General features: G+C 62.7%; 2 protein-coding genes across 5 annotated transcripts; one reads left to right on the top strand and one right to left on the bottom strand.

Moving 5' to 3' along the window:
• The first annotated feature begins 7 nt into the window (after positions 1-7).
• Positions 8-17,012, top strand: MAP3K10 (mitogen-activated protein kinase kinase kinase 10). 4 transcript variants are annotated; one of them, XM_051836386.3, is made up of 10 exons: positions 13-1,260; positions 8,137-8,317; positions 10,791-10,939; positions 11,339-11,514; positions 11,900-12,146; positions 13,311-13,427; positions 14,545-14,728; positions 14,869-14,981; positions 15,221-15,910; positions 16,407-17,012. In XM_051836386.3, the coding sequence occupies exons 1-10, from the start codon at positions 576-578 to the stop codon at positions 16,727-16,729; spliced, it is 2,865 nt and encodes a 954-aa protein (XP_051692346.3). In that variant the 5' UTR covers positions 13-575; the 3' UTR covers positions 16,730-17,012. The 4 variants fall into 4 exon arrangements, with proteins under 4 accessions (XP_051692347.3, XP_089174879.1, XP_051692346.3 ...); XM_089318753.1 differs by lacking the exon at positions 10,791-10,939 and having other exon boundaries at positions 10-1,260; XM_051836387.3 differs by lacking the exons at positions 8,137-8,317; positions 10,791-10,939 and having other exon boundaries at positions 8-1,260.
• TTC9B (tetratricopeptide repeat domain 9B) lies at positions 16,607-19,157 on the bottom strand. The gene is made up of 3 exons (XM_051836398.3): positions 18,599-19,157; positions 17,820-18,002; positions 16,607-17,338 (listed from the first exon to the last, which is right to left on the bottom strand). The coding sequence occupies exons 1-3, from the start codon at positions 19,023-19,025 to the stop codon at positions 17,238-17,240; spliced, it is 711 nt and encodes a 236-aa protein (XP_051692358.3). The 5' UTR covers positions 19,026-19,157; the 3' UTR covers positions 16,607-17,237.
• Between the last annotated feature and the right edge of the window lie 417 nt (positions 19,158-19,574).

The following is a 19,574-nucleotide window of genomic DNA, read 5'->3' as shown; positions in this document are numbered from 1 at the left end:
GGAAGCGGCGCGGGCGGGGGCAGGGGCTGGGGCCAACCGGGAGGCCAGTGCCGAGGATGGGGGCCGCCCGGCCTTCCCGCGCGTGAGGAGGCCGAGGGGCGCGCCACCCCAGCCCGGGGCGGCCGCCCCCGGGGTCCCGCTACCCACGCCCGACCCGGCGGTGGTGGCCCGGGATGCGGAGCCGGGGGCCGCCGGTGGAGCTGCGCGGGGTGAGAGGCGCGGGGAGAGGGGGCGGCCTGCTGCCCTCCCCCTCGTCGCCGCCGGCGGGCCCCGGCAGACGTCGGGGGACCGTGCGGCCAGGCCCTCTAAGCGCCCTGACGTCTGGGGGAGACAGGTGAACCCGCCGCCCCGCCCCACCCCACCCCGCGCCGACTGGACAAACGCATCAGAGGGGACGACCCTGCCCTCGCACAGAGGCTGCTGCTTGCTCCTGCGGGAGGCCCCCCAGCCATGGCCCCCAGGAGCCCCCTAGAGCCCGCAGAGACTGCCCCCTGTCCCGGCCGCCGGGGCCCGCCCTCTGCATCCCGCGGGCAGCCAGTGTGAAGCGGCCTCCCGCAGCCCCCGGCCCCTCCCCCATGGAGGAGGAGGAAGGGGCGGCGGCGGCCAAGGAGTGGGGCGCGACCCCCGCGGGGCCCGTCTGGACCGCGGTGTTCGACTACGAGGCGGTGGGCGACGAGGAGCTGACCCTGCGGAGGGGCGACCGCGTCCAGGTGCTGTCCCAGGACTGTGCCGTGTCCGGCGACGAGGGCTGGTGGACCGGGCGGCTCGCGAGCGGCCGCGTGGGGGTCTTCCCCAGCAACTACGTGGCCCCCGCCGCGCCTGCCGCGCCCGCGGGGCTCCAGCTGCCCCAGGAGATCCCCTTCCACGAACTGCAGCTGGAGGAGATCATCGGTGTCGGGGGCTTTGGCAAAGTCTATCGGGCCCTGTGGCGCGGCGACGAGGTGGCCGTGAAGGCCGCCAGGCTGGACCCTGAGCGGGACCCGGCAGTGACAGCGGAGCAGGTGCGCCAGGAGGCCCGGCTCTTTGGAGCCCTGCAGCACCCCAACATCATTGCCCTTCGGGGCGCTTGCCTCAGCCCCCCGCACCTCTGCCTGGTGATGGAATATGCCCGAGGGGGCGCGCTGAGCAGGGTGCTGGCCGGTCGCCGGGTGCCCCCTCACGTGCTGGTCAACTGGGCCGTGCAGGTGGCCCGGGGCATGAACTATCTACACAGCGACGCCCCTGTGCCCATCATCCACCGGGACCTCAAGTCCATCAACAGTAAGTCAAAACTTCCTTCCGCCCAGCCCAGGTGGTGGGAAGCGGATGGCACAGGGCCAGAGAGGGCGGCCAGGTGGGGCAGGCCTTGCCCCCAGTCAGGGAGCAAAAGACTCCCCCGCCCCCCGAGTCTTGGCAGCTCAGGAAGCCTGCATCCAGGAGTTCGGCAATGGCTCTGAGTGCCCTGCCTTGGCCGAGACAGGCGTCGCGCCTTGCCTGGCTTCGTAGTGCTCACCACGCAGCCACGATGCCAGAGTCGACCAGGAAGGGACAGAGAGAGAGCCAGCTCGCCTCCACCAGGGTTTGTCAGCCCTGGCATTACTGCCATCAGGGACCAGGTTGCAGTAGGGGCCTCCTGCGTTGTAGATTTCTTAGCAGCACCTTTGGCCTCTACCCAGTAGGTGCTAGCAGCACCCCCTGCCCCTGCTACCGTGATCACCAGAGATGTCTCTGGTGATGCCAAGTGTCCCTGCAGAGCAGTCGGCCCGTGGAGTCGGCCCCACGTCCTGGAGTCCTCCGGGCCTCTGGCCTGTCACAGGGTCTCAAAAGTTGACTGGTTGGTTGAATGAATAATGGGGCCAGGTGGAGCCCAGAAGCCTTATTTAGACCAAGAGACTTCTCAGGGCATCAGCCAATATTAATCGAGCAACTACTAAGTAGGAGCCCAGCAAGGACCCAGGCAGCCGTTGTTTGCCCGATGGTTCTCACCGACTAGACGTCTCGTTCCTTGGCTCCGCAGGTATTTCTGGAGTCCGCGTGCCAGCCCCTGCCCCCGGGATACAGCAGGGGGAATCCTGCCTTCCTGGTTCTCCCATTCTCACCCTAGCCCCATCTCACTGCCTCGCATCTCTTCTTGCATTTGGTGTTCACCCGGCCAGGTCACATGCTAACAAGAGGGATGCACAGTGAGTGAGGCCGGTGTGCTCCCTGGGTTCACGGCCAAGCCGGAAATGCAGGGGTTCCCTTTGCCCTCAGTGTCACGGCTCGTCTGCTCTGGTTCCTGTCAGTTTGGCATCTTGAAGTTTGCTTGAACCCACCCCACCACCTTTATGTTCGATGCTAGGCTTCTGCCAACGATTGTAAGCCCCAGAGCAGAGGGGCTGAGTCATCCTCGCCTCCGGGGCCTGGCATTCTTAGGCTCGGCAGACAGCTACCGTGTGCCCACAATGCCCAGGCCCGTGCCCCAACTGGGAGACTGGGCGGGATGCCTCGGAAATGCCCCATAGCTGTAGGCAGGAGCCCCAGCCATGCTGCTCGGGAAGACGGAGCACACACACACTCACCCCCACTGACGGACAGTGTGCCCATGCCCAGCCCGTGCTGCCTGACCAAGGGTCAGCAGACCCTGGGACGGGGGACACAGGGCCTCCCCTGCACAGCCTTCCCCATTCCTGCCTCCCCAAGGAGCTCCCCGGTGGTGTCATTCATTCATTCATTGGTTCATCTGAGCAATACTTAAGCACCTACTGTGTGCAAGACAGTGTCCTCGGCTCTGGGGTTACAGAAGTGAAGAAGGCAAGAGTCTTCCCTGTTGTTATGGAAGTTGCCTTCTAGTGAAGAGGAACAGATGATGGATGGACGGGCGGATGGATGGGTGGGTGGATGGATGGATGGGGGGATAGGGGATGGATGGGGGGATAGGGGATGGAGGAATGGGCAGATGGATGGATGGATGGGGGGATAGGGGATGGATGGATGGGCGGATGGATGGATGGGGGGATAGGGGATGGATGGGTGGATGGATGGATGAATGGGGGGATAGGGGATGGATGGGGGGATAGGGGATGGATGGGTGGATGGATGGATGAATGAATGGATGGATGGATTGGCAGATCAATAAATATGGAAATTTCAGAAAGCACCGGGTTCGCTCGAGGCAGATTGAGGAGAGGGCAGTGGGGATCTTGGAATCAGGTGGCCGTGGAAGGCAACAGTTGAGCAGAGACCTGAGCAGAGACGAGCTGGCCTTGCAAAGGTGTGGGGGAGGGGGACAGCAGAGCAGGGTCCTGAGGTGAAATGGACGTGGACGTGCTGGTGCGAGAAACGCAGGAGTTGAGGCAGTGAGAGATGCACTCGCCAAGGTGGCCAGGGCCCGATGCTGACAGGTGCACGGGGTCATGGCGGGGACATGGGCGTTCCACTGGTATAGTGGGAACTATTAGAGGGGGTTCTTTTAAAAAAAGATTGGTTTATGTATTTATTTATTTAAAAGTCATAGTTACACAGAGAGAGAAGAAGAGCCAGAGAGAGAGAGGTGTCTTCCATCCACGGGTTCACTCCCCAGTTAGCCTCACTGGCCAGAGCTGCACCGATCTGAAACCAGGAGCCAGGAGCTGCACACGGGTGCAGGAGCCCAAGGACTTGGGCCATCTTCTGCCTTCCCAGGCCATAGCAGAGAGCTGGATGGGAAGAGGAGCAGCCGGGACTCTAACCAGCGCCCATGTTGGATGTCAGCGCCACAGGCAGAGGGTTAACCCACTGCACCACAGCGCCGGCCCCATGAGAGGGTTCTGAGCAGGGAGTGTCACGGTCAGCTGTAGATGCAGCTGTAAAGTGTCAGGGCAGGAGGCGCTCCCCATGACATAGGCCTTCTGCACCGTAGGACAGGTGGGGACCCACAAGTCGTGGATGTCTGGGCAGGTGGAGTCACAGACAGCTTCCAGGAGGAGGCAGTACTGAAGCTTAGCTTTAAAAAAAAAAAAAAAAAAAAGAATTTTATTTGTTTGAGAGAGTAGGGAGAAGAAGAGAGAGAGATCTTCCATCAGCTGGTTTGCTCCCTAAATGCCTGCCAGAGGCGACTGATTCAAACTCCGTCCAGGTGTCCCACATGGGTAGCTGGACCCAAGTGCTTGGGTCATCTGCCACCCCCAGGCACATTCATCAGGAAACTGAATTTGAAGCATGAGTAGCTGAGACTCGAACCAGGCAGCCAGTAGGAATGTGGGCGCCCCGCGCAGCAAGTTCACCTGCTGTGCCGCAGTGCCCACCTGGAGCCCAGCTTGCACTGACGCCTCCAACCCTCAGCTCCTTCCTGGCCAGATGGACACAATGTAATGTTATTATTTTGTTAAGATTTATTTGAAGGTCAGAGTTACCGAGAAAGAAGGAGAGACAGAGGTCTTCCATTCACTGGTTCACTCCCCAAATGGCCACAACCGCCAGGGCTGGGCCAGGCCAAAGCCAGGAGCTTCTTCCAGGTCTCCCATGTGGGTGGCAGGGGCCTGGCTGCTTTTCCCAGGCCGTTAGCAGGGAGCTGGATTGGAAGTGGAGCCCCGGCTTCTCAGGCAGCAGCTTTGCCTGCTGCACCACAGCGCCGGCCCCTGTTACTCTGATGACTGGGGACGTAGCCAGGAGTGGTGAAAGATAAAGGCAGGGAAGTCAGGAGCGGTCGTAGCCAGCACCTCGGGAGGACCTGCGGTGCGTGCTTCAGACAGGGAATCCTTAGTGTACTCCTGCGGGGTGAGCACCGTCACCACCCCTGTGTACAGAGACGTCTCGGGGTGAAGAACAGAGTGGGGGCCGGCACCTCCATGCTGGCAGCCGTAAGAATGCAGGTTCCGGTCCTGGCTGCTCCGCCAAGAATGCACCCGGGAGAGCCATCCACGTGGGAGACCCGGTTTCTGGCTTCAGCCTGGCCGAGCCCCGGCCTTTGCAGCCATCTGGGGAGTGACCCAGTGGATGGAGGATCTCTCTGTCTCTCCCTCTCTCCCTTCTAACTCTGCCTTTCCAATACATAAATAAATCTTTAAGAAGAAAGATACAGTAAATCGCACCCAGTTCTGTAGTTGAATGGTTAAGACACTGGATTCTGATGACAGCATTTAGCTCAAGGCCTTGTCCTGCCGTCTTCTATGTAATCGTCATTCTGAGCCTCAGTTTGCTAGTCAATAGCAATGGGTTGTTTTGTGGGTCAATTCATGCAGGCCATTGCAAGCAGTAGCCAAGATTGTAATTTCTGTTCAGGGTAGACCTAGGCATCAGGAAAACTAGAGCTCTTTGGAATACTTGGGGAATGTTTCAGATTTTGTCCCAAAATGCCCCAAAATTCAGCATCTTAAAGCAACAGTTGTTGGTTACTGCGCGTGCGTTTGCAGGCCGCTGAGGGCAAACTGATCAAGGCTGGGCTCAGCTGGAGAGGCCTCGCCCGAGTAGACTTCGGGCTGGCTGAAGCGTGTTGTCATGGGGACAGCAGACACAGAAGGCCGCCGAGGGTCTGCACTGGGAACCGGCACCCTGTCGCATCAGCCTCATTCCCGACCAAAGCGAGTCACGTGACCAACCCGAGCCACAGGGTGGAGCGCTGTGTGGCCTCCTCAGTGGTAGAGGGTGTGGACGCAGAGTCCAGGTCCCGATTCCAGTAGCCCTCAGGGGCGACAGAGACATTTTGCTTTACACATCCCACCTGTTGCTCTTTGATCAAGGCTTGTTTTTTGTTTACTTGAAAGGCAGAGCAACAGAAAACCTGGGTCAGGCCAACGCCGGGAGCCTGGAGCTCCATCCAGGTCCCCCCTGCCCCCCGTGGGTGCAGGGGCCCAAGCGCTTGGCCATCTTCTGCTGCTTTCCCAGGCGTTAGCAGGGGGCTGGATCGGAAGGGGAGCGGCCAGGACTGGAACCAGTGTCCGTATGGGACGCCGGTGCTGCAGGCGTAGGCTTGACCTGCTGTGCTGCGGCACCGGCCCCTGCATCCGGGAGCTTCCTTCAGGCCTCAGACAGACGGAGTCACTTGGCCTTCCTTTCCTGCTTCTTACTGCATCGTGTTATAGGTGGTGTTAGGTTTATCTCGCAGGCCAAGAGGAGAGCCACTGATCTTCCTTACATTCTGACATTCATGTCACCTGTCACGGTGCTAAGCGCATAGTCAGAGCTTTATTAATGTCCTTGAATGAATGAATGAATGAGTGCTGTCCAAGCCAATGGAGGCAGAAGTCTAATTTACATTTATTTGTTATTTGTAAATAACAATTATTACCACATTGACCATTTACTCTGTATTAATCACAGTGCAAACATTGTTTCAGTTATTCCTTAAAATAATCCCACAGGGGTGGGGGGGGCGAGTGGCAGGCATTGCGGTGCAGGAGGGTAAGCCACCGCCTCTGAGGACAGTGTCACGTGTGGCTGCCAGTTCCACCTGGCTCTCCATTCCTGTGCAGCCCCCTGCTAATGACCTGGGAAGGCAGCAGAAGACAGCCCAAGTGCCTGGATCCCTGCACCTGTGGGGAAACCCGGATGGAGTTCCTGGCCCAGCCCCAGCCATTGTAGCTATTTGGAGAGTGAACCAGCAGATGGAAGATCTCTCTGTGTTTCTCCATCTCTCTGTAGCTCTGCCTTTCAAATAAGTAAACAAATAAATCTTTAAGAAATAATAATAATTGGGGGTGGGGCAGCGCTGTGGTGCAGTAGGCTAAGCCTCTGCCTGTAGCTCCAGCATCCCATATGGGCACCGGTTCGTGTCCTGGATGCTCCTCTTCTGATCCAGCTCTCTTCTAATGGCCTGGGAAAGCAGTGGGAGATGGCCCAAGTGCTTGAGTCCCTGCACCCACATGGGAGACCCAGAAGAAGCTCCTGGCTCCAGGCTTCAGATCGGCCCAGGTCCGATACATAAATAAATTAATATATTTATTTGAAAGAGTGACAGAGGCAGAGGGAGAGAGAGATCTCCTATCCTGGTTCACTCCCCAAGTGTCCGCAATGGCTGGAGCTGTGCTGCTCCAAATTCAGGAGCCAGGAGCATCTTCTGAGTCTCCCACGTGGGTGCAGGGCCCCAGGGAGCTGGGCCATCCTCTACTGCTTTCCCAGGCCACAGCAGAGAGCTGGGTGGGAAGTCGAGCAGCCGGGACTCGAACTGGCACTGGTATGGGATCCCAGCACTACAGGCAGCAGTTTAACCTACACCACAGCACTGGCCCCAAATTATGATAATTTGGACAACATCTGCTATACTGTAGTTGCGATTCTAAACTGTTTTACCTTGACCAATGGTTCTTTATTATTTTAACTCTTGTGAAAAAGCATTTATTTATTTGGAAGTGAGAGAGAGGCAGACAAAGAGCTGCCATCCGCTATGATTGAGACGCTGCCTGAGATGCCGGCACTCTGCGTCCAGCGCCTGGGTTTGAGTCCTGGCTCTGCTCCGGATCCCAGCTTCCTGCTCATGTGCGCCTCAGGAGGCAGCAGGTGAGGGCTCAAGTGTTGCAGTCTTGCTGCCCACGCAGGAAACCCAGGTTGAGGTGCCAGCTCCCGGCTTCAGCGTAGCCCCGCCTCAGCTCTTCGTGGGCACGTGGGAAGTGAACTGGTGTCTCAAGCAGCATCTTTTTTTTTTTTTTTTAAGATTTATTATTTATTTATTTATTTATTTATTTTAAAGAGTTACACAGAGAGAGGAAGAGGCAGAGACAGAGAGATCTTCCATCCACTGATTCACTCCCTCAAATGGCCACAATGGCTGAGGCTGGGCCAGGCTGAAGCCAGGAGTCAGGAGCTCCAGGTGTAGAGGCCAGAGCACTTGGGCCACCCTCTGCTGCTTTCCCAGGCACATCAGCAGGGAGCTGGATCAGAAGCGGAGCAGCCGGGACTCAAACCAGCACCCATATTGTTTTAGCACACAGCGCCGGCCTCTGCTGTGCCAAGTGCTCGCCCCCGGCTGTTGCTTCTTGGCTGTTCATCGTTGGAGTCAGAGGACCCGGGGAGGCGCCCTCATCCCTCCTGGGGGCCTAGGACTGGGATTGGAGGCCCATGGTGTTCCAGGCAGAGAGTAGCCGCCGCGGGGCAGGGCAGCTTGAGGCGGTGAAGGGAAGGGACAGCAGAGGGCCAGGATGCGAGGGGCCGCAGCCCCACTCGCAGGCCGTCTCCTGACCCTCGGTTCTTCCTGCCACACAGTCCTCATCCTGGAGGCCATCGAGAACCACAACCTCGCAGATACGGTGCTCAAGATCACAGACTTCGGCCTCGCCCGCGAGTGGCACAAGACCACCAAAATGAGCGCCGCGGGGACCTATGCCTGGATGGCGCCGGAGGTTATCCGCCTCTCCCTCTTCTCCAAGAGCAGCGACGTCTGGAGGTGCTGAGGCGGCCAGGATGGCCGGCAGGCAGTGGGGCAGGGAGAAGGGTGAGGGCAGCGTGGGAGGGATGGTTGCCGGGAGGGGCCTGGCCCACAGGACCAGGCCACCAGACAGGCGCTGAACAGGTGCCCACCTGCAGAACGACCCAGATCAGAACGAGAAATTTAAAAAAAGGGGGCAGATAGGATATGGTGTCAGCATCAAAGGGCCCCTTCGGCACCCCCAGCACCCAGCTCCCGTTTGTCAGGGGATGGGAGCCTTTGAAGAAAGCCAGCCAGCCATTCATCCATCTGCCTGTCCACTATCCATCTGTCCGTCCACCTGTCCATCCGTCCATGCATCCATCCTTCTGTCCACCCGTTCATCCATCCGCTCATTTACCCACCCGTCCGTCCATTCATCTGTCCATCCATCCATTCATGTGGCCGTCCATCCGTCCGTCTGTCCATCCATCCATCCATCCATCCATCCATCCATCGGCACTGGGTTTAAGGGACATGGCAGTGAACAAAACCAGACATAGCTCCTGCCCTTGGGAATAATAAATAAATAAATTACTACAGCAGAAGCTAAAAGAATAAAAAGGTATTTTAAGTGAAGAAAACTAAGATAATGTTGGAAAGATAGTGCTTTGCCAGAGAAAGGGCTGGTGCCGAGGTAAGGAGGCTGGAGGAGGCGCTCGGGCAGGGGAGTACTGCTCTGGGGACAGCTCTCCAGTCACTGAGCTCTGGACAACAGGAGCCGGCTGTGCCAGGTGTGAGGAGAGATGCTACCCAGACGGGTGCTCAGACGGGAATGAGCGCGAGGCCGGTGTGGCCAGAGCAGAGGAGGCGGGAAGCAGGCGACGGAGCTGGAGCTGCGAGGGCCTGGGTGAGGGCTCGGACGCAGCGTCTGTTCCAAGTCCCGGGAAAGCCAGCGGGTGAATCTAGGAGTGGCAGGATCTGATCCCGCCTTTTGGAAGCCCCCTTGGCTGTTGGGTGGGGAATAGATCAGAGAAGTGGGGAAGTGGGTGGAGGGGGAGGCGAAGGAGGGTTTGCCCTGGCCAGCAGCTGTTCAGCCCACACCCTCTTCCCTGACTGGAGCCAAACCCCGCCTCCCCCTTTTCAGTCCCTGTCAGTCCCTAGCTGAAACTCCAGGTTGTCCAAGCAGGAAATTACCAGATTCGGGGCAGAGAGAAATCAGACAGGAAGTGTCCGGCTCCACCCAGAAGGTCCACTGGTCAGGTCTCGTTTGCGGCTCCCAATGTGTACGTGGTGCAGCTGCAAGGAGGGAGAACCCCGGAACCAGGAGAGGTTTGTGCTCGTCCACGCGGAGCCCAGGAGTGCGAGGGACTCAGTCTCCTGTGTTGGGGCAGCACGACTTTCTGGGGCTGGTCTGTCCCGGCCTTCTCAGGATGATGGCATCCGTGGCTCCCAGCCACCAGATGTGCTGTGGCCACCGCAGGTCCCCGCAGCGTTCCAGGGACGCGGGGCAGAGGAGCGGATGAGCCCACCTCCGGGGAAAGCCCCCGTTCTTTTCCTCCACCTTGCATAGCCGCCATCCCCAAGTTTGTTCGTGGTCCAAAATGACTTCAGCTTGTGTGTCCACATTCCAGCCAGTAGGGAAGAGGAAGAGGAACGGGGCACTCCTTTGTCCTGAGGACACTTCCTGCAAGCTAGATGCCCACCACACACCCTCCTGCGCAGAAGTGTGGGTCGTGTGGGCGGACTGAGCTCCACGGGAAGGTGGGGCCACCGCAGGCAGCCGCGGCCAGCTCCGTTCCGCCAGTGCAGTCCCTGGGGAGGCAGGGAGGCCATCACTGTGTAGGGGCAGAAGTGGAGTCTGTGGGTCCAGTGCCTAGAACAGCACCAGCATACATGAGGCACTTAATAAGTGCATGTCGGCTGAGCAGAACGCTGGGAGAGCCCGGGTCTGCTGCAGGTAGTCAGGATCCAGAAGGTTCCACAGTTTCCTGGGGAGGAGACGTGTGCGCTGGCCACGCAGCACAGTGGCATGCACGCTGGCATCGTGTGCACGTTACGGGCAGCAGTGTCGGCGTCGTGCAGATCTGAGCCCCAGGGTAGCTCCGCCGCTTCCTGGCTGTGTGACCCCGAGCGGCAGCTTAACCTCTGTGAGCCTGCACCTGCTCAGTGGATAAAACGGGGGTCACGTGGATACCATCTGCCTCACTGGCTGTTGTGAGGCTTACCAAGAGGGCCAGGCCTGCAGGGTGGGTGTGGGAACAGAGAGGAGGGCGGGAGAGGAGAGGCTGGGGCACCGCGCAGGCACAGGAGACGCAGAATTCAGGCAGGGGTGAGGGAAGAGGCAGAGCAAAGGGGGCCGTAGCCCCAAGAGTTGTTTGGAAAGTGGAGGTCAAATCAGCCAGGGCTGGATGTGGGGTAAGAGAGGCCCCTGTGGGGCCAGGCGCAGGGCTCGGGCATGGGTGAGGATGGGGTGGGGGCTGTGGCATCACCTCCTCTCCCCCACCTGCAGCTTCGGGGTGCTGCTCTGGGAACTGCTGACGGGTGAGGTCCCCTACCGTGAAATCGACGCCTTGGCCGTGGCATATGGTGTGGCCATGAACAAGCTGACGCTGCCCATCCCCTCCACGTGCCCTGAGCCCTTTGCCCGCCTACTGGAGGGTGAGCCAGGGCCCCATGGAGTGGGTAGGCTCAGTTTGGGGTGACAGGGCCCTTGGGCCTAGACCATCCCCTTTCACACCCTGCTATGCCAGTGGGCCCAGGAGTGAAGGAGAAGGGGCTGGGCCCCCAGACCCCTGTTCTGGCCACGTCCAGAGCGCCTGCGGGCAACCTGGTAGGGTCCGTGGGCCTGGGAGTCCTCCTGCGTCATGGCCCACGGGAAGCAGGTCCCTGGGTCTCCCCCAGCGTCTCCCTGAGCGGTGTATGGCTGGGAGTTTGGCTTGGAATTCCTCGGCCTCGGCTCCGTGGAAGCCGCTCTCCACACCCCAGTGTCCCCCCTTCCTGTGAGCAGGCTCGGGCCCCCACGCACGGCCCTCATGCCCTCGTTCCACCCTGCCCCAGAGTGCTGGGACCCAGACCCACACGGGCGGCCGGATTTCGGCAGCATCCTGCAGCGGCTGGAGGTCATCGAGCAGTCAGCCCTGTTCCAGATGCCGCTGGAGTCCTTCCACTCGCTGCAGGAGGACTGGAAGCTGGAGATCCAGCACATGTTCGATGACCTGCGGACCAAGGAGAAGGTGACAGCGGGCACAGGGAGCGAGGGGCTCTCCTGTGGGTGGGCTACTGAGGCGCTTAGAGCTGATGCCAAGTGATGTCGGGGCTAGGCTTGCAGTACCGCAGCAGAAAGGGAGAGGGGGTACCCGGCGGGTGTGGGCTCGTGGGCGTCCACTGCTCTGATTTTGTGGATGTTTGAGCTTCCCGAATCACACAGGTAATTCAAAGAGAGAAAGGGTACCCTGTTGGGCTCACACAGTCCCCTGCCCTGGCACCCAGAGTGACCGTGAAATGGGAGTTGGACTGTGAACCTAACGTATCCCACGGCTGGGTGCAGGGCACCAAGCGGACCCAGCGGCCCCGGGCAGAGGCCCCGCCCCGCCCCCAGCCCCCGCGTCTGCTCCGCAGGAACTCCGCAGCCGGGAGGAGGAGCTGCTGCGGGCGGCGCAGGAGCAGCGCTTCCAGGAGGAGCAGCTGCGGCGGCGGGAGCAGGAGCTGGCGGAGCGCGAGATGGACATCGTGGAGCGGGAGCTGCACCTGCTCATGTGCCAGCTGAGCCAGGAGAAGCCCAGGGTCCGCAAACGCAAGGGCAACTTCACGCGCAGCCGCCTGCTCAAGCTGCGAGACGGCGGCAGCCACATCAGCCTGCCCTCCGGTACCGCCCCCAGGCCCCCTCCGGTACCGCCCCCGCGGCCCGAGCTTCCCCGGTACGGCCCCCAGGCCGCAGCGCGCGCAGGCCCAGGCTTCCCTCTTCCTCCTAGTTTGGAACCTTTTTGGTTGATCTGTCACAAGTAGAAAAATCAAGTTAACTGCACAGCTTAGTGAGGCGTTCTGATCCCCCACCCCCGGGAGAGCTTGGGGAGCCTACAGCTGCTTTCCCCAAGCCTCGCACAGACACAGCCAAGGGCCAGCCCCTCAGAGCAGCCGTCTCCAGCGGCTGGGGGCAGTCGTCTGTGCTTCGGTTTTATCTCCCAGCTTGTTTTATTTGGGAGGCAGAGAGAGAGAAAGCCCCAAACGCCAGAACTCGGCCTCCCCTGTGGGCGGCAGGGGCCCGGTGATCCGAGCCATCACCCCTGCCTCCCAGGGTGCGCATCAGCAGGAAGTGGGCTTCAGGAGTGGAGCCAGAACTCAGCCCAGGCGCTGCGTTTTTCACTAAATCTTTGAAATCCAATGTGTACTTTATATTCTCAACACGTCTCCATCTGGGCAGTCAGTTTTCATCAAAAATGTTTGATGAGACGCTGCTTGGGACGTCCTCGGCCCGGATCAGAGCGCCCAGTCCAAGTCCCAGCTCTGCTTCCTGCCGCCCTGCACCCCGGCGGGCACAGGCGATGGCTCCGGCAGGGGGTCCCTGCCCTGGACGGAGTTCTGGGCCCCTGGCCACAGGAGCTGTTGTGGCCATTTGGGGAGTGAGCCAGCAGATGGAAGGTTGAACTCTTTGTCTCTCTCTGCCTTTCAAACAAAATGAAAGTAAATGAAAAATTTAAATGTATACAGAAATATTTGATGTGTACTTAGAGTTCATAAAATTTGTAGTTGAAAAAAGTTGATTCACAAACCCAGCTTGTCCCAGACAGGCTTAAATGCTTCCAGTCCCCAACTGAATACACTGTTAGCTTTAAAAGCCAGCTCATTACAATTAGGGGCGGGGGTTCAACTCCAGTTCCTGGTCACACGCGCATGGTGTGCTCAGTTCTGCCGCGGCTGCTGGCGGGCACGCGGGCCCTCAGGCGCAGGTCCTCCGCCACCACCGCTCCTGCCGGGCTCCCTCTGGCTGCCTCCTGCTGCCTGTGCTGAGGGAAGTCCCTTCTTCTCGCAGGCTTCGAGCACAAGATCACAGTACAAGCGTCTCCCACCCTGGACAAGCGGAAAGGGTCCGATGGGGCCAGCCCCCCCGCCAGCCCCAGCATCATCCCCCGGCTGAGGGCCATTCGCCGTGAGTATCTCCCAGGTCCTGAGCACTCGGGTGGGCAGGCGGTCCGCAAACACCCTGAGCACAGACGGGCATAGGCTGGAGCATCAGCAGGGAACAAGACAGGCGAGGCCCCTGCCCTCATTCAGCAAGGGAGACGGACAGCGAGGCCACAACCAGCAAGCGTTGTAATTTCCAGTTGCCATGAGGAATCAAGGGTATGGGGTTTTCCAGAGACAGCTCAGTAGGCGAGAGAGAGAGAGGTTGATCATGGTGGGCTTGTGCGATGAGGGCTGCCAGGGAGTCCACCTCTGCAGCCGCAAGCCGGAGGCCCGGGGCAGCCAGTTCCAGTCCAGGCCGAAAGACCTGGGGACGGTGACCCCCAGCGCAAACAGAAGGGGCAGAGGCCTCTTCCCCGCCGTGTGTCCTGGCCTGGCCCTCACCAGACCACATGCAGCGGGTGAGCAGGGGCTCAGGGGGTCAGCTCTCCCAGAACCCTCTGTACTGTTTTGCCCGACGACATGATACTGCCCAGCCCAGGGGGTCCTGCTGACTTCATGAAGATGGGTCTGGGGGTTGAGCAGAGGCCTGCACATGGGGAGCCCCTGCACTGGGGTCACGTCCACCCTGTCCCTCTGGCTGTGGTGTGGGGCAAAGACAGGCGAGGCGGCCAGTGAGATGATGGCGCTGGTCCCGGGGGTGGGGTCGGGGGCTTGGGAAGGAGAGATGGGCACAGCCATGGAATCTGCCGGCTGTCCCAGGACCCCAGCCACCACGTGTCTCTGTTGGGACACCTGTTTTGTAGGAGGCCCAGGAAGCCAGTCTCGGGACCAAGGACAAGCACCGGGTGGAGGAATGCCAGTGTCAGGGTGTTCAGAGTGCAGAGAGCCGGGCTGCAGGGCCCGCAGCCACCAGGACGGGCAGTTGAGGGCTCCGTTGTGAGGAGGGACACAGACGAGAGCGAGGCAGTGGCAGGGAATTAGCTTATGAGGGGCCTCGGATGCCAGGCTGGGCGGCTGGGACTCTGTGCTGAGCACTGGGGAGCTGCAGGAGGGCTTCCAGGGGGAGGTGGGAGGGCCCGGGGCGCCACAGAGGTGGCCGACACCAAGATCCAGCCACCAAGTGTCTTCTCCCGGCCCAGTGACTCCCGTGGACTGTGGAGGCAGCGGCAGCAGCGGTGGCGGCGGTGGCAGCGGTGGCGCCAGTGGGACCTGGAGCCGCAGTGGGCCTCCCAAGAAGGAAGAACTGGTTGGGGGCAAGAAGAAGGGCCGGACGTGGGGCCCCAGCTCCACTCTGCAGAAGGAGCGCGCGGGAGGCGAGGAGAGGTACTGGCCGGCGGTGCCACCTGTGCCCAGGCCCAAGGCAGCCCTGTGGCTGACCCCTCATCTCTCGGTACTGGCCGGGTGGTGCCACCTGTGCCCAAGCAGCCCTGTGGCTGACCCCCCCCCCTCGGTGCTCCCTGCAGGCTGAAGGCCCTGGGGGAAGGCAGCAAGCAGTGGTCGTCAAGCGCCCCCAACCTGGGCAAGTCCCCCAAACACACACCCATCGCCCCTGGCTTCGCCAGCCTCAGCGAGATGGGTAAGGGGCGAGGGTGCTCGGGGGCGGGAGAGAAGGGGCGGGAAGTGGAGGAGCTGCCCCCAGGGTCACTTCCCCCAGGCCCGTGGAGGAGAAAGATTCAGTGTGCTGCTCAGGGGCACCTGGCGGTCTCGCTGTTTGGGGGTCACCGGGGCCAGCCCCTGGCCGCCAGGTCCAGGGCGGCGGGACCTGGACGCCCGGGCCAGCCTGCAGCCTCTGACGACGCCCCCCTCCGTTTGCAGAGGAGTTCGCGGAGGCAGACGGCGGCGGCAGCGTGTCCCCCTCCCCCTACACCACCCCATCCTACCTCGCTGTGCCGCTGCCCGCCGAGCCCTCCCCGGGGGCGCGCACGCCCTGGGACCCAGCGCCGGCCGCTCCCCACGCCCGGCCCGGGCACAGCGCTCGGCGGCGCTGCGACCTCGCGCTGCTGGGCTGCGCCACGCTGCTGGGCGCCGTGGGCCTGGGCGCCGACGTGGCCGAGGCGCGCGCGGCCGACGGCGAGGAGCAGCGGCGCTGGCTGGACGGCCTCTTCTTCCCCCGCGCCGGCCGCTTCCCGCGGGGCCTCAGCCCGCCCGGGCGCCTCCCGGGCCGCCGCGACGACGCGGCCCCCGGCCCGGGCCTGGCGCCCTCGGCCACCCTCGTGTCCTTGTCGTCCGTGTCCGACTGCAACTCCACGCGTTCACTGCTGCGCTCTGACAGCGACGACGCCGCGCCGGCCGCGCCCTCCCCGCCGCCCTCCCCGCCCACACCCGCGCCCAGCGCCAACCCCCTGGTGGACCTGGAGCTGGAGAGCTTCAAGAAGGACCCTCGCCAGTCGCTCACGCCCACCCACGTCACGGCCGCCCGCGCCGTCAGCCGCGGGCACCGGCGGACGCCATCAGACGGGGCGCTGGGGCAGCGCGGGCCCCCGGAGCACGCAGGCCGCGGCCCGGGTGAGTGAGGTGCCCCCGGCCCATGCGCCCTGGCTCCAGGCCCAGCCAGACCCCTAAGGCGGCGGCACGGCGTGGGGGCGGGAGGGACCTTGTAGCCGCTGGAGAATTGATAGGGGTCCCCGTGCAACAGACAGGCGGGGGCGGCGGGCGGCAGCGGGGCCGCTATGCCTCCATCAGCAGCTGCGGGTGCGATGCCCGGGAGGTGCCGTGTCCCACCTCCTGCGCTTGCCCGCGCCTGCCCACGCCTGCCCACTTGTTGGTTATTTTCTGTAACCCTCGGTGGTATTTGGACCCTGTTCAGAGACACCGTCCTTCCTCGAGTCTCCTCTACGCCTTCCCGGACCCAACCCCGCGCAGTGTGTTTGAGGGGCCCGAAGGCGTGGCTAGGGGCTGCTGGGCGGGGCCGCAGGCCAGGTGCGGCGAGGCGAGGCCGAAGGTGCTGGCGCCCTGCCGGAAGGCGCTTGTGCGCACCCGGCATCTCACCCTCTCTCCGCAGGCCCTCCGGACCCCGTGGACTTTCCCCGCCTGCCTGACCCCCAGGCCCTGTTCCCACCCCGCCGCCGGCCCCCCGACTTCCTTGGCCGCCCCACCACCCTGACCTTCGCGCCGAGACCCCGGCCGGCAGCCAGCCGCCCCCGCCTGGACCCCTGGAAATTGGTCTCCTTTGGCCACACACTCAGCATCTCGCCTCCCAGCGGGCCCACCACGCCGGAGAGCCCTGGGCCCCCCAGCATGCAGCCCACGCTGCTGGACATGGACATGGAGGGGCAGAGCCAGGACAGCACCGTGCCCCTGTGCGAGGCCCACAGCGCCCCCTGAGGCCTGCCCGCCGCCGCCCGCCTGGGCAGCCATGAATGTAGCGCCCCAGGCCCCGCCCCAGCCCGCAGTGCCCCAAGGCGGGGGAGGCCCCGGGCAGGACACTCGCTCTATTTATTGGGGAAGGAGGGAGGGGGGGAAACACTTAATTTATTCCCTTGTACCCCAGGGGGTTGGAGCCCTGTGCCCACCCTGCAGTGGGGGGAGGGTGGGCCGGGATACTCAGGGACAGGGCATCATGGGGGATTGGCACAACATGCAGCATTAAAGGTAACCCCTGCCCCTACCCTGCTTGGCTATGTGTCGTTCCGGGCCCCGCGGCGGCTGGGTCACCCCTAGTGGCACCCGGCCCCTCCCCATGCCTCTCTGGGTCCCTGCGGTCCAGGGACCGTGTCCCCGCCCTGGCCCCCACAGGAACACCACACAAGGAGGTTGCGGTCACAAGAGCTTTACCAGCACACACGGGAGGCCAGGAGGTTACAGGGTGAGGGGACGGAGTCGGCCTCAGCCCTCACACCCCGAGGCCGGGCCCCTGCCCAGGGTCGTCCCGCGGGAGGCTGCAGCGGCTCATCTTCAGCTGAGTCAGCTGGATGTAGCGCAGGACGTTGGTGTCTGCAGGGCAGGCGGGCAGAGCTTTGTCCGAGGGTCCTGCTCCCCTGTGCCCCCTCCCCCAGGGCCCCGGGCCCGCGGCAGGAGGAGCCCGCCTCCGGCTCTGCCGGCCCCTCCCAGGGCCCTGCACACAGACTGCTTTCCTGACGTCGCCCACCCTGAGTGGCTGCGGGCATGGCTGGCGAAGCGAGCGGGTGGGTGTCGGGGTTCGTGAGGGGGAAGGAGTGTGAGCTGGGAGATGAGGAGGGGCGGATCCGGAGGTGGCTACGTGAATGGGACGATCAGGGTCAGTGACTGCACGGCTGAGCAGCGGCTGGGGGCGTCTGAATGGCGGGTGAATGAACGCCGGGTGACTGGGCGAGTGAGTAAGGAGTAGGTGGGGGACGCGGGCTGCGGGGTGGGCGGCGCGGCTCTCCCTCGCGGCAGCTCTGCAGGCGGAGCGCTCTGCTTCCCTGCCCTGGGCCCGCCCCGCCTCGCCGCTCACCTGTGGGCTCCCGGCTGCGGGCCTCCTGCAGGTAACGCAGCGCACGTGGGTAGTCGCCCAGATGGTAGAAGGCAATGCCGGCGCGGTAGGTGGCCTTGAAATTGCCCTGCTGCTTCTCCAGCACCTTGAGACAGTACTCACGCACCCGCTCGTAGTTCACCAGCTCCGACTGCAGCAGGCAAGCTGCGGGGGCACCGGGGCGGCGCTCTCAGAGCTGGCCGCCTCCCCCCACCCCCCAACCCGCCCGACCTGCAGGAGCCTGGCTTCGCCTCCAGGCGTAAGCTCCTGCCTCACGGCGAAACCCTGCTGAAGGGATTGCTCTGGCCACCAGGGGGCGCCATTCTGCTAACCCATCAGACTAGAACCCATCTGCGCCGCCGCTAGGGGGCGCGAAAGATGCAGACAAGCACTTGCGGGCAATTTTGCCGGGAGGTTTGGGCAGGAAGCGCATGAAGTGCAATCGTAGAGGCAAGGGAACGCAGCCGTGCACGTCTCATCCAGGGTGGGCCTTCCTAGCTTTAGGTTCACAAGTAGCAGGGGGCCCCCCGGCGACGCAGCCCAAAACCCATTTCCTGGCCCCCAGCCTGCTCCGTGCAGAGACCCCATGATCCCCTACCCACCCCCATCCCTTTCCTTGCTCAAGTTCTGAAGCCTCCCTCAACAGACCTGAGCCCTCGCCCCTTCTGCCTCCACCCCTACCCGAGTCCCCAGGACCCCACGATTGCTCATTACCCCTCCCACTCACACACGCCCCTCGGAGCCCCCCGACGGCCCCGTACCCGTGAGAGAGTCATAGCATTCCACCTCCGTGCTCTCCACCAGGCGCTGCTGCTCCTCGCTGAGGCGGGCCGGCCCCGGGCTGGCGGAAGGCCCGGGGGCGGGGGCGGGCAGGCCGCCAGGGCGGGCCCCCTGCGCTGCTTTCAGCTGCAGCAGTGCCCGGTGATACTTGCCGATGGCTTCCCGGAACTTCTTCTCTCGGTAGCAGCGTTGGCCCTCCGCCTTGAACGCCACGGCGGCCCGCAGGCTGCTGTCCAGCGCCGCAGCCAGGCCCCCCGACGGCTCTGGGGCAGGGCCGGGCCGAGCTGAGCCATGGCGGGGGCCGGGGCCGGGGCCGGGGCCGGGCGGGGAAAGGGCGGGAGGCGGGCGCGGCGGAGGCTCCGGGGCAGCGCTGAGCATCAGCACCGGGGACAGCGCACCGCGCTGCATTGTGGGAAACTCCTGCGGCCGCCGCCGCAGCTACCGCATCGCCCCCCGCGGGGCTGGTCCCCACCCTTTCTCCGCCCCCGCACCTCCGGCAGCCGACTCCGGCTGCCCCCTGTGGGTCTCGAGAAACCCCTACGCTCACCTTCAAATCAGCCCCGGGCTTGATTCTTTCTCCAGCCGCCTCGCCTCTGCTCCCTGTCCTCTTCCCCACCCCAGCCTCGCGCCGTTCTCCTCCCCCGTGCCCAAAGCTCCAGAGATTTCCAAAAGAAAAGGGCGGGCCTGGAAGAGCAGGACCATATCAGTCTCGCGGGAAGCTGGTTTTCAGCCCACTGGCCATTTGGCATATTGGGTAAAAACACAGGATGCAGACTCCAGCTGACCCAGAGCAAATCCCTGCTTATTTTCTCGCCGGTTCATTCTGTGACTCGGACAGCTCACTGCTATCACCTGCGATGCTGCATCCTCATCAGTAACACGCGCGGGCGTTCACTTCCACCTCGGGATTCGTTAATTTATTGACACAACAAATATTCACTCAGCTCTGCACGGGAT

Source organism: Oryctolagus cuniculus, chromosome 18, assembly GCF_051225735.1.
Source record: "Oryctolagus cuniculus isolate XC-2025 breed Fujian yellow rabbit chromosome 18, ASM5122573v1, whole genome shotgun sequence".
Taxonomy (NCBI): Eukaryota; Metazoa; Chordata; class Mammalia; order Lagomorpha; family Leporidae; genus Oryctolagus; species Oryctolagus cuniculus.
This window is presented reverse-complemented; position numbering and strand designations above follow the sequence as displayed.

Coding starts and splice junctions, on each gene's coding strand:
- MAP3K10 (XM_051836386.3), top strand. CDS start 576: ATGGAGGAGGAGGAAGGGGCGGCGGCGGCCAAGGAGTGGGGCGCGACC. Junction 1,261..8,136: donor GGACCTCAAGTCCATCAACA/GTAAGTCAAAAC, acceptor CCTGCCACACAG/TCCTCATCCTGGAGGCCATC. Junction 8,318..10,790: donor AAGAGCAGCGACGTCTGGAG/GTGCTGAGGCGG, acceptor CCCCACCTGCAG/CTTCGGGGTGCTGCTCTGGG.
- TTC9B (XM_051836398.3), bottom strand. CDS start 19,025: ATGCAGCGCGGTGCGCTGTCCCCGGTGCTGATGCTCAGCGCTGCCCCG. Junction 18,003..18,598: donor ATGCTATGACTCTCTCACGG/GTACGGGGCCGT, acceptor GTGCCCCCGCAG/CTTGCCTGCTGCAGTCGGAG. Junction 17,339..17,819: donor CCGCAGCCGGGAGCCCACAG/GTGAGCGGCGAG, acceptor CCTGCCCTGCAG/ACACCAACGTCCTGCGCTAC.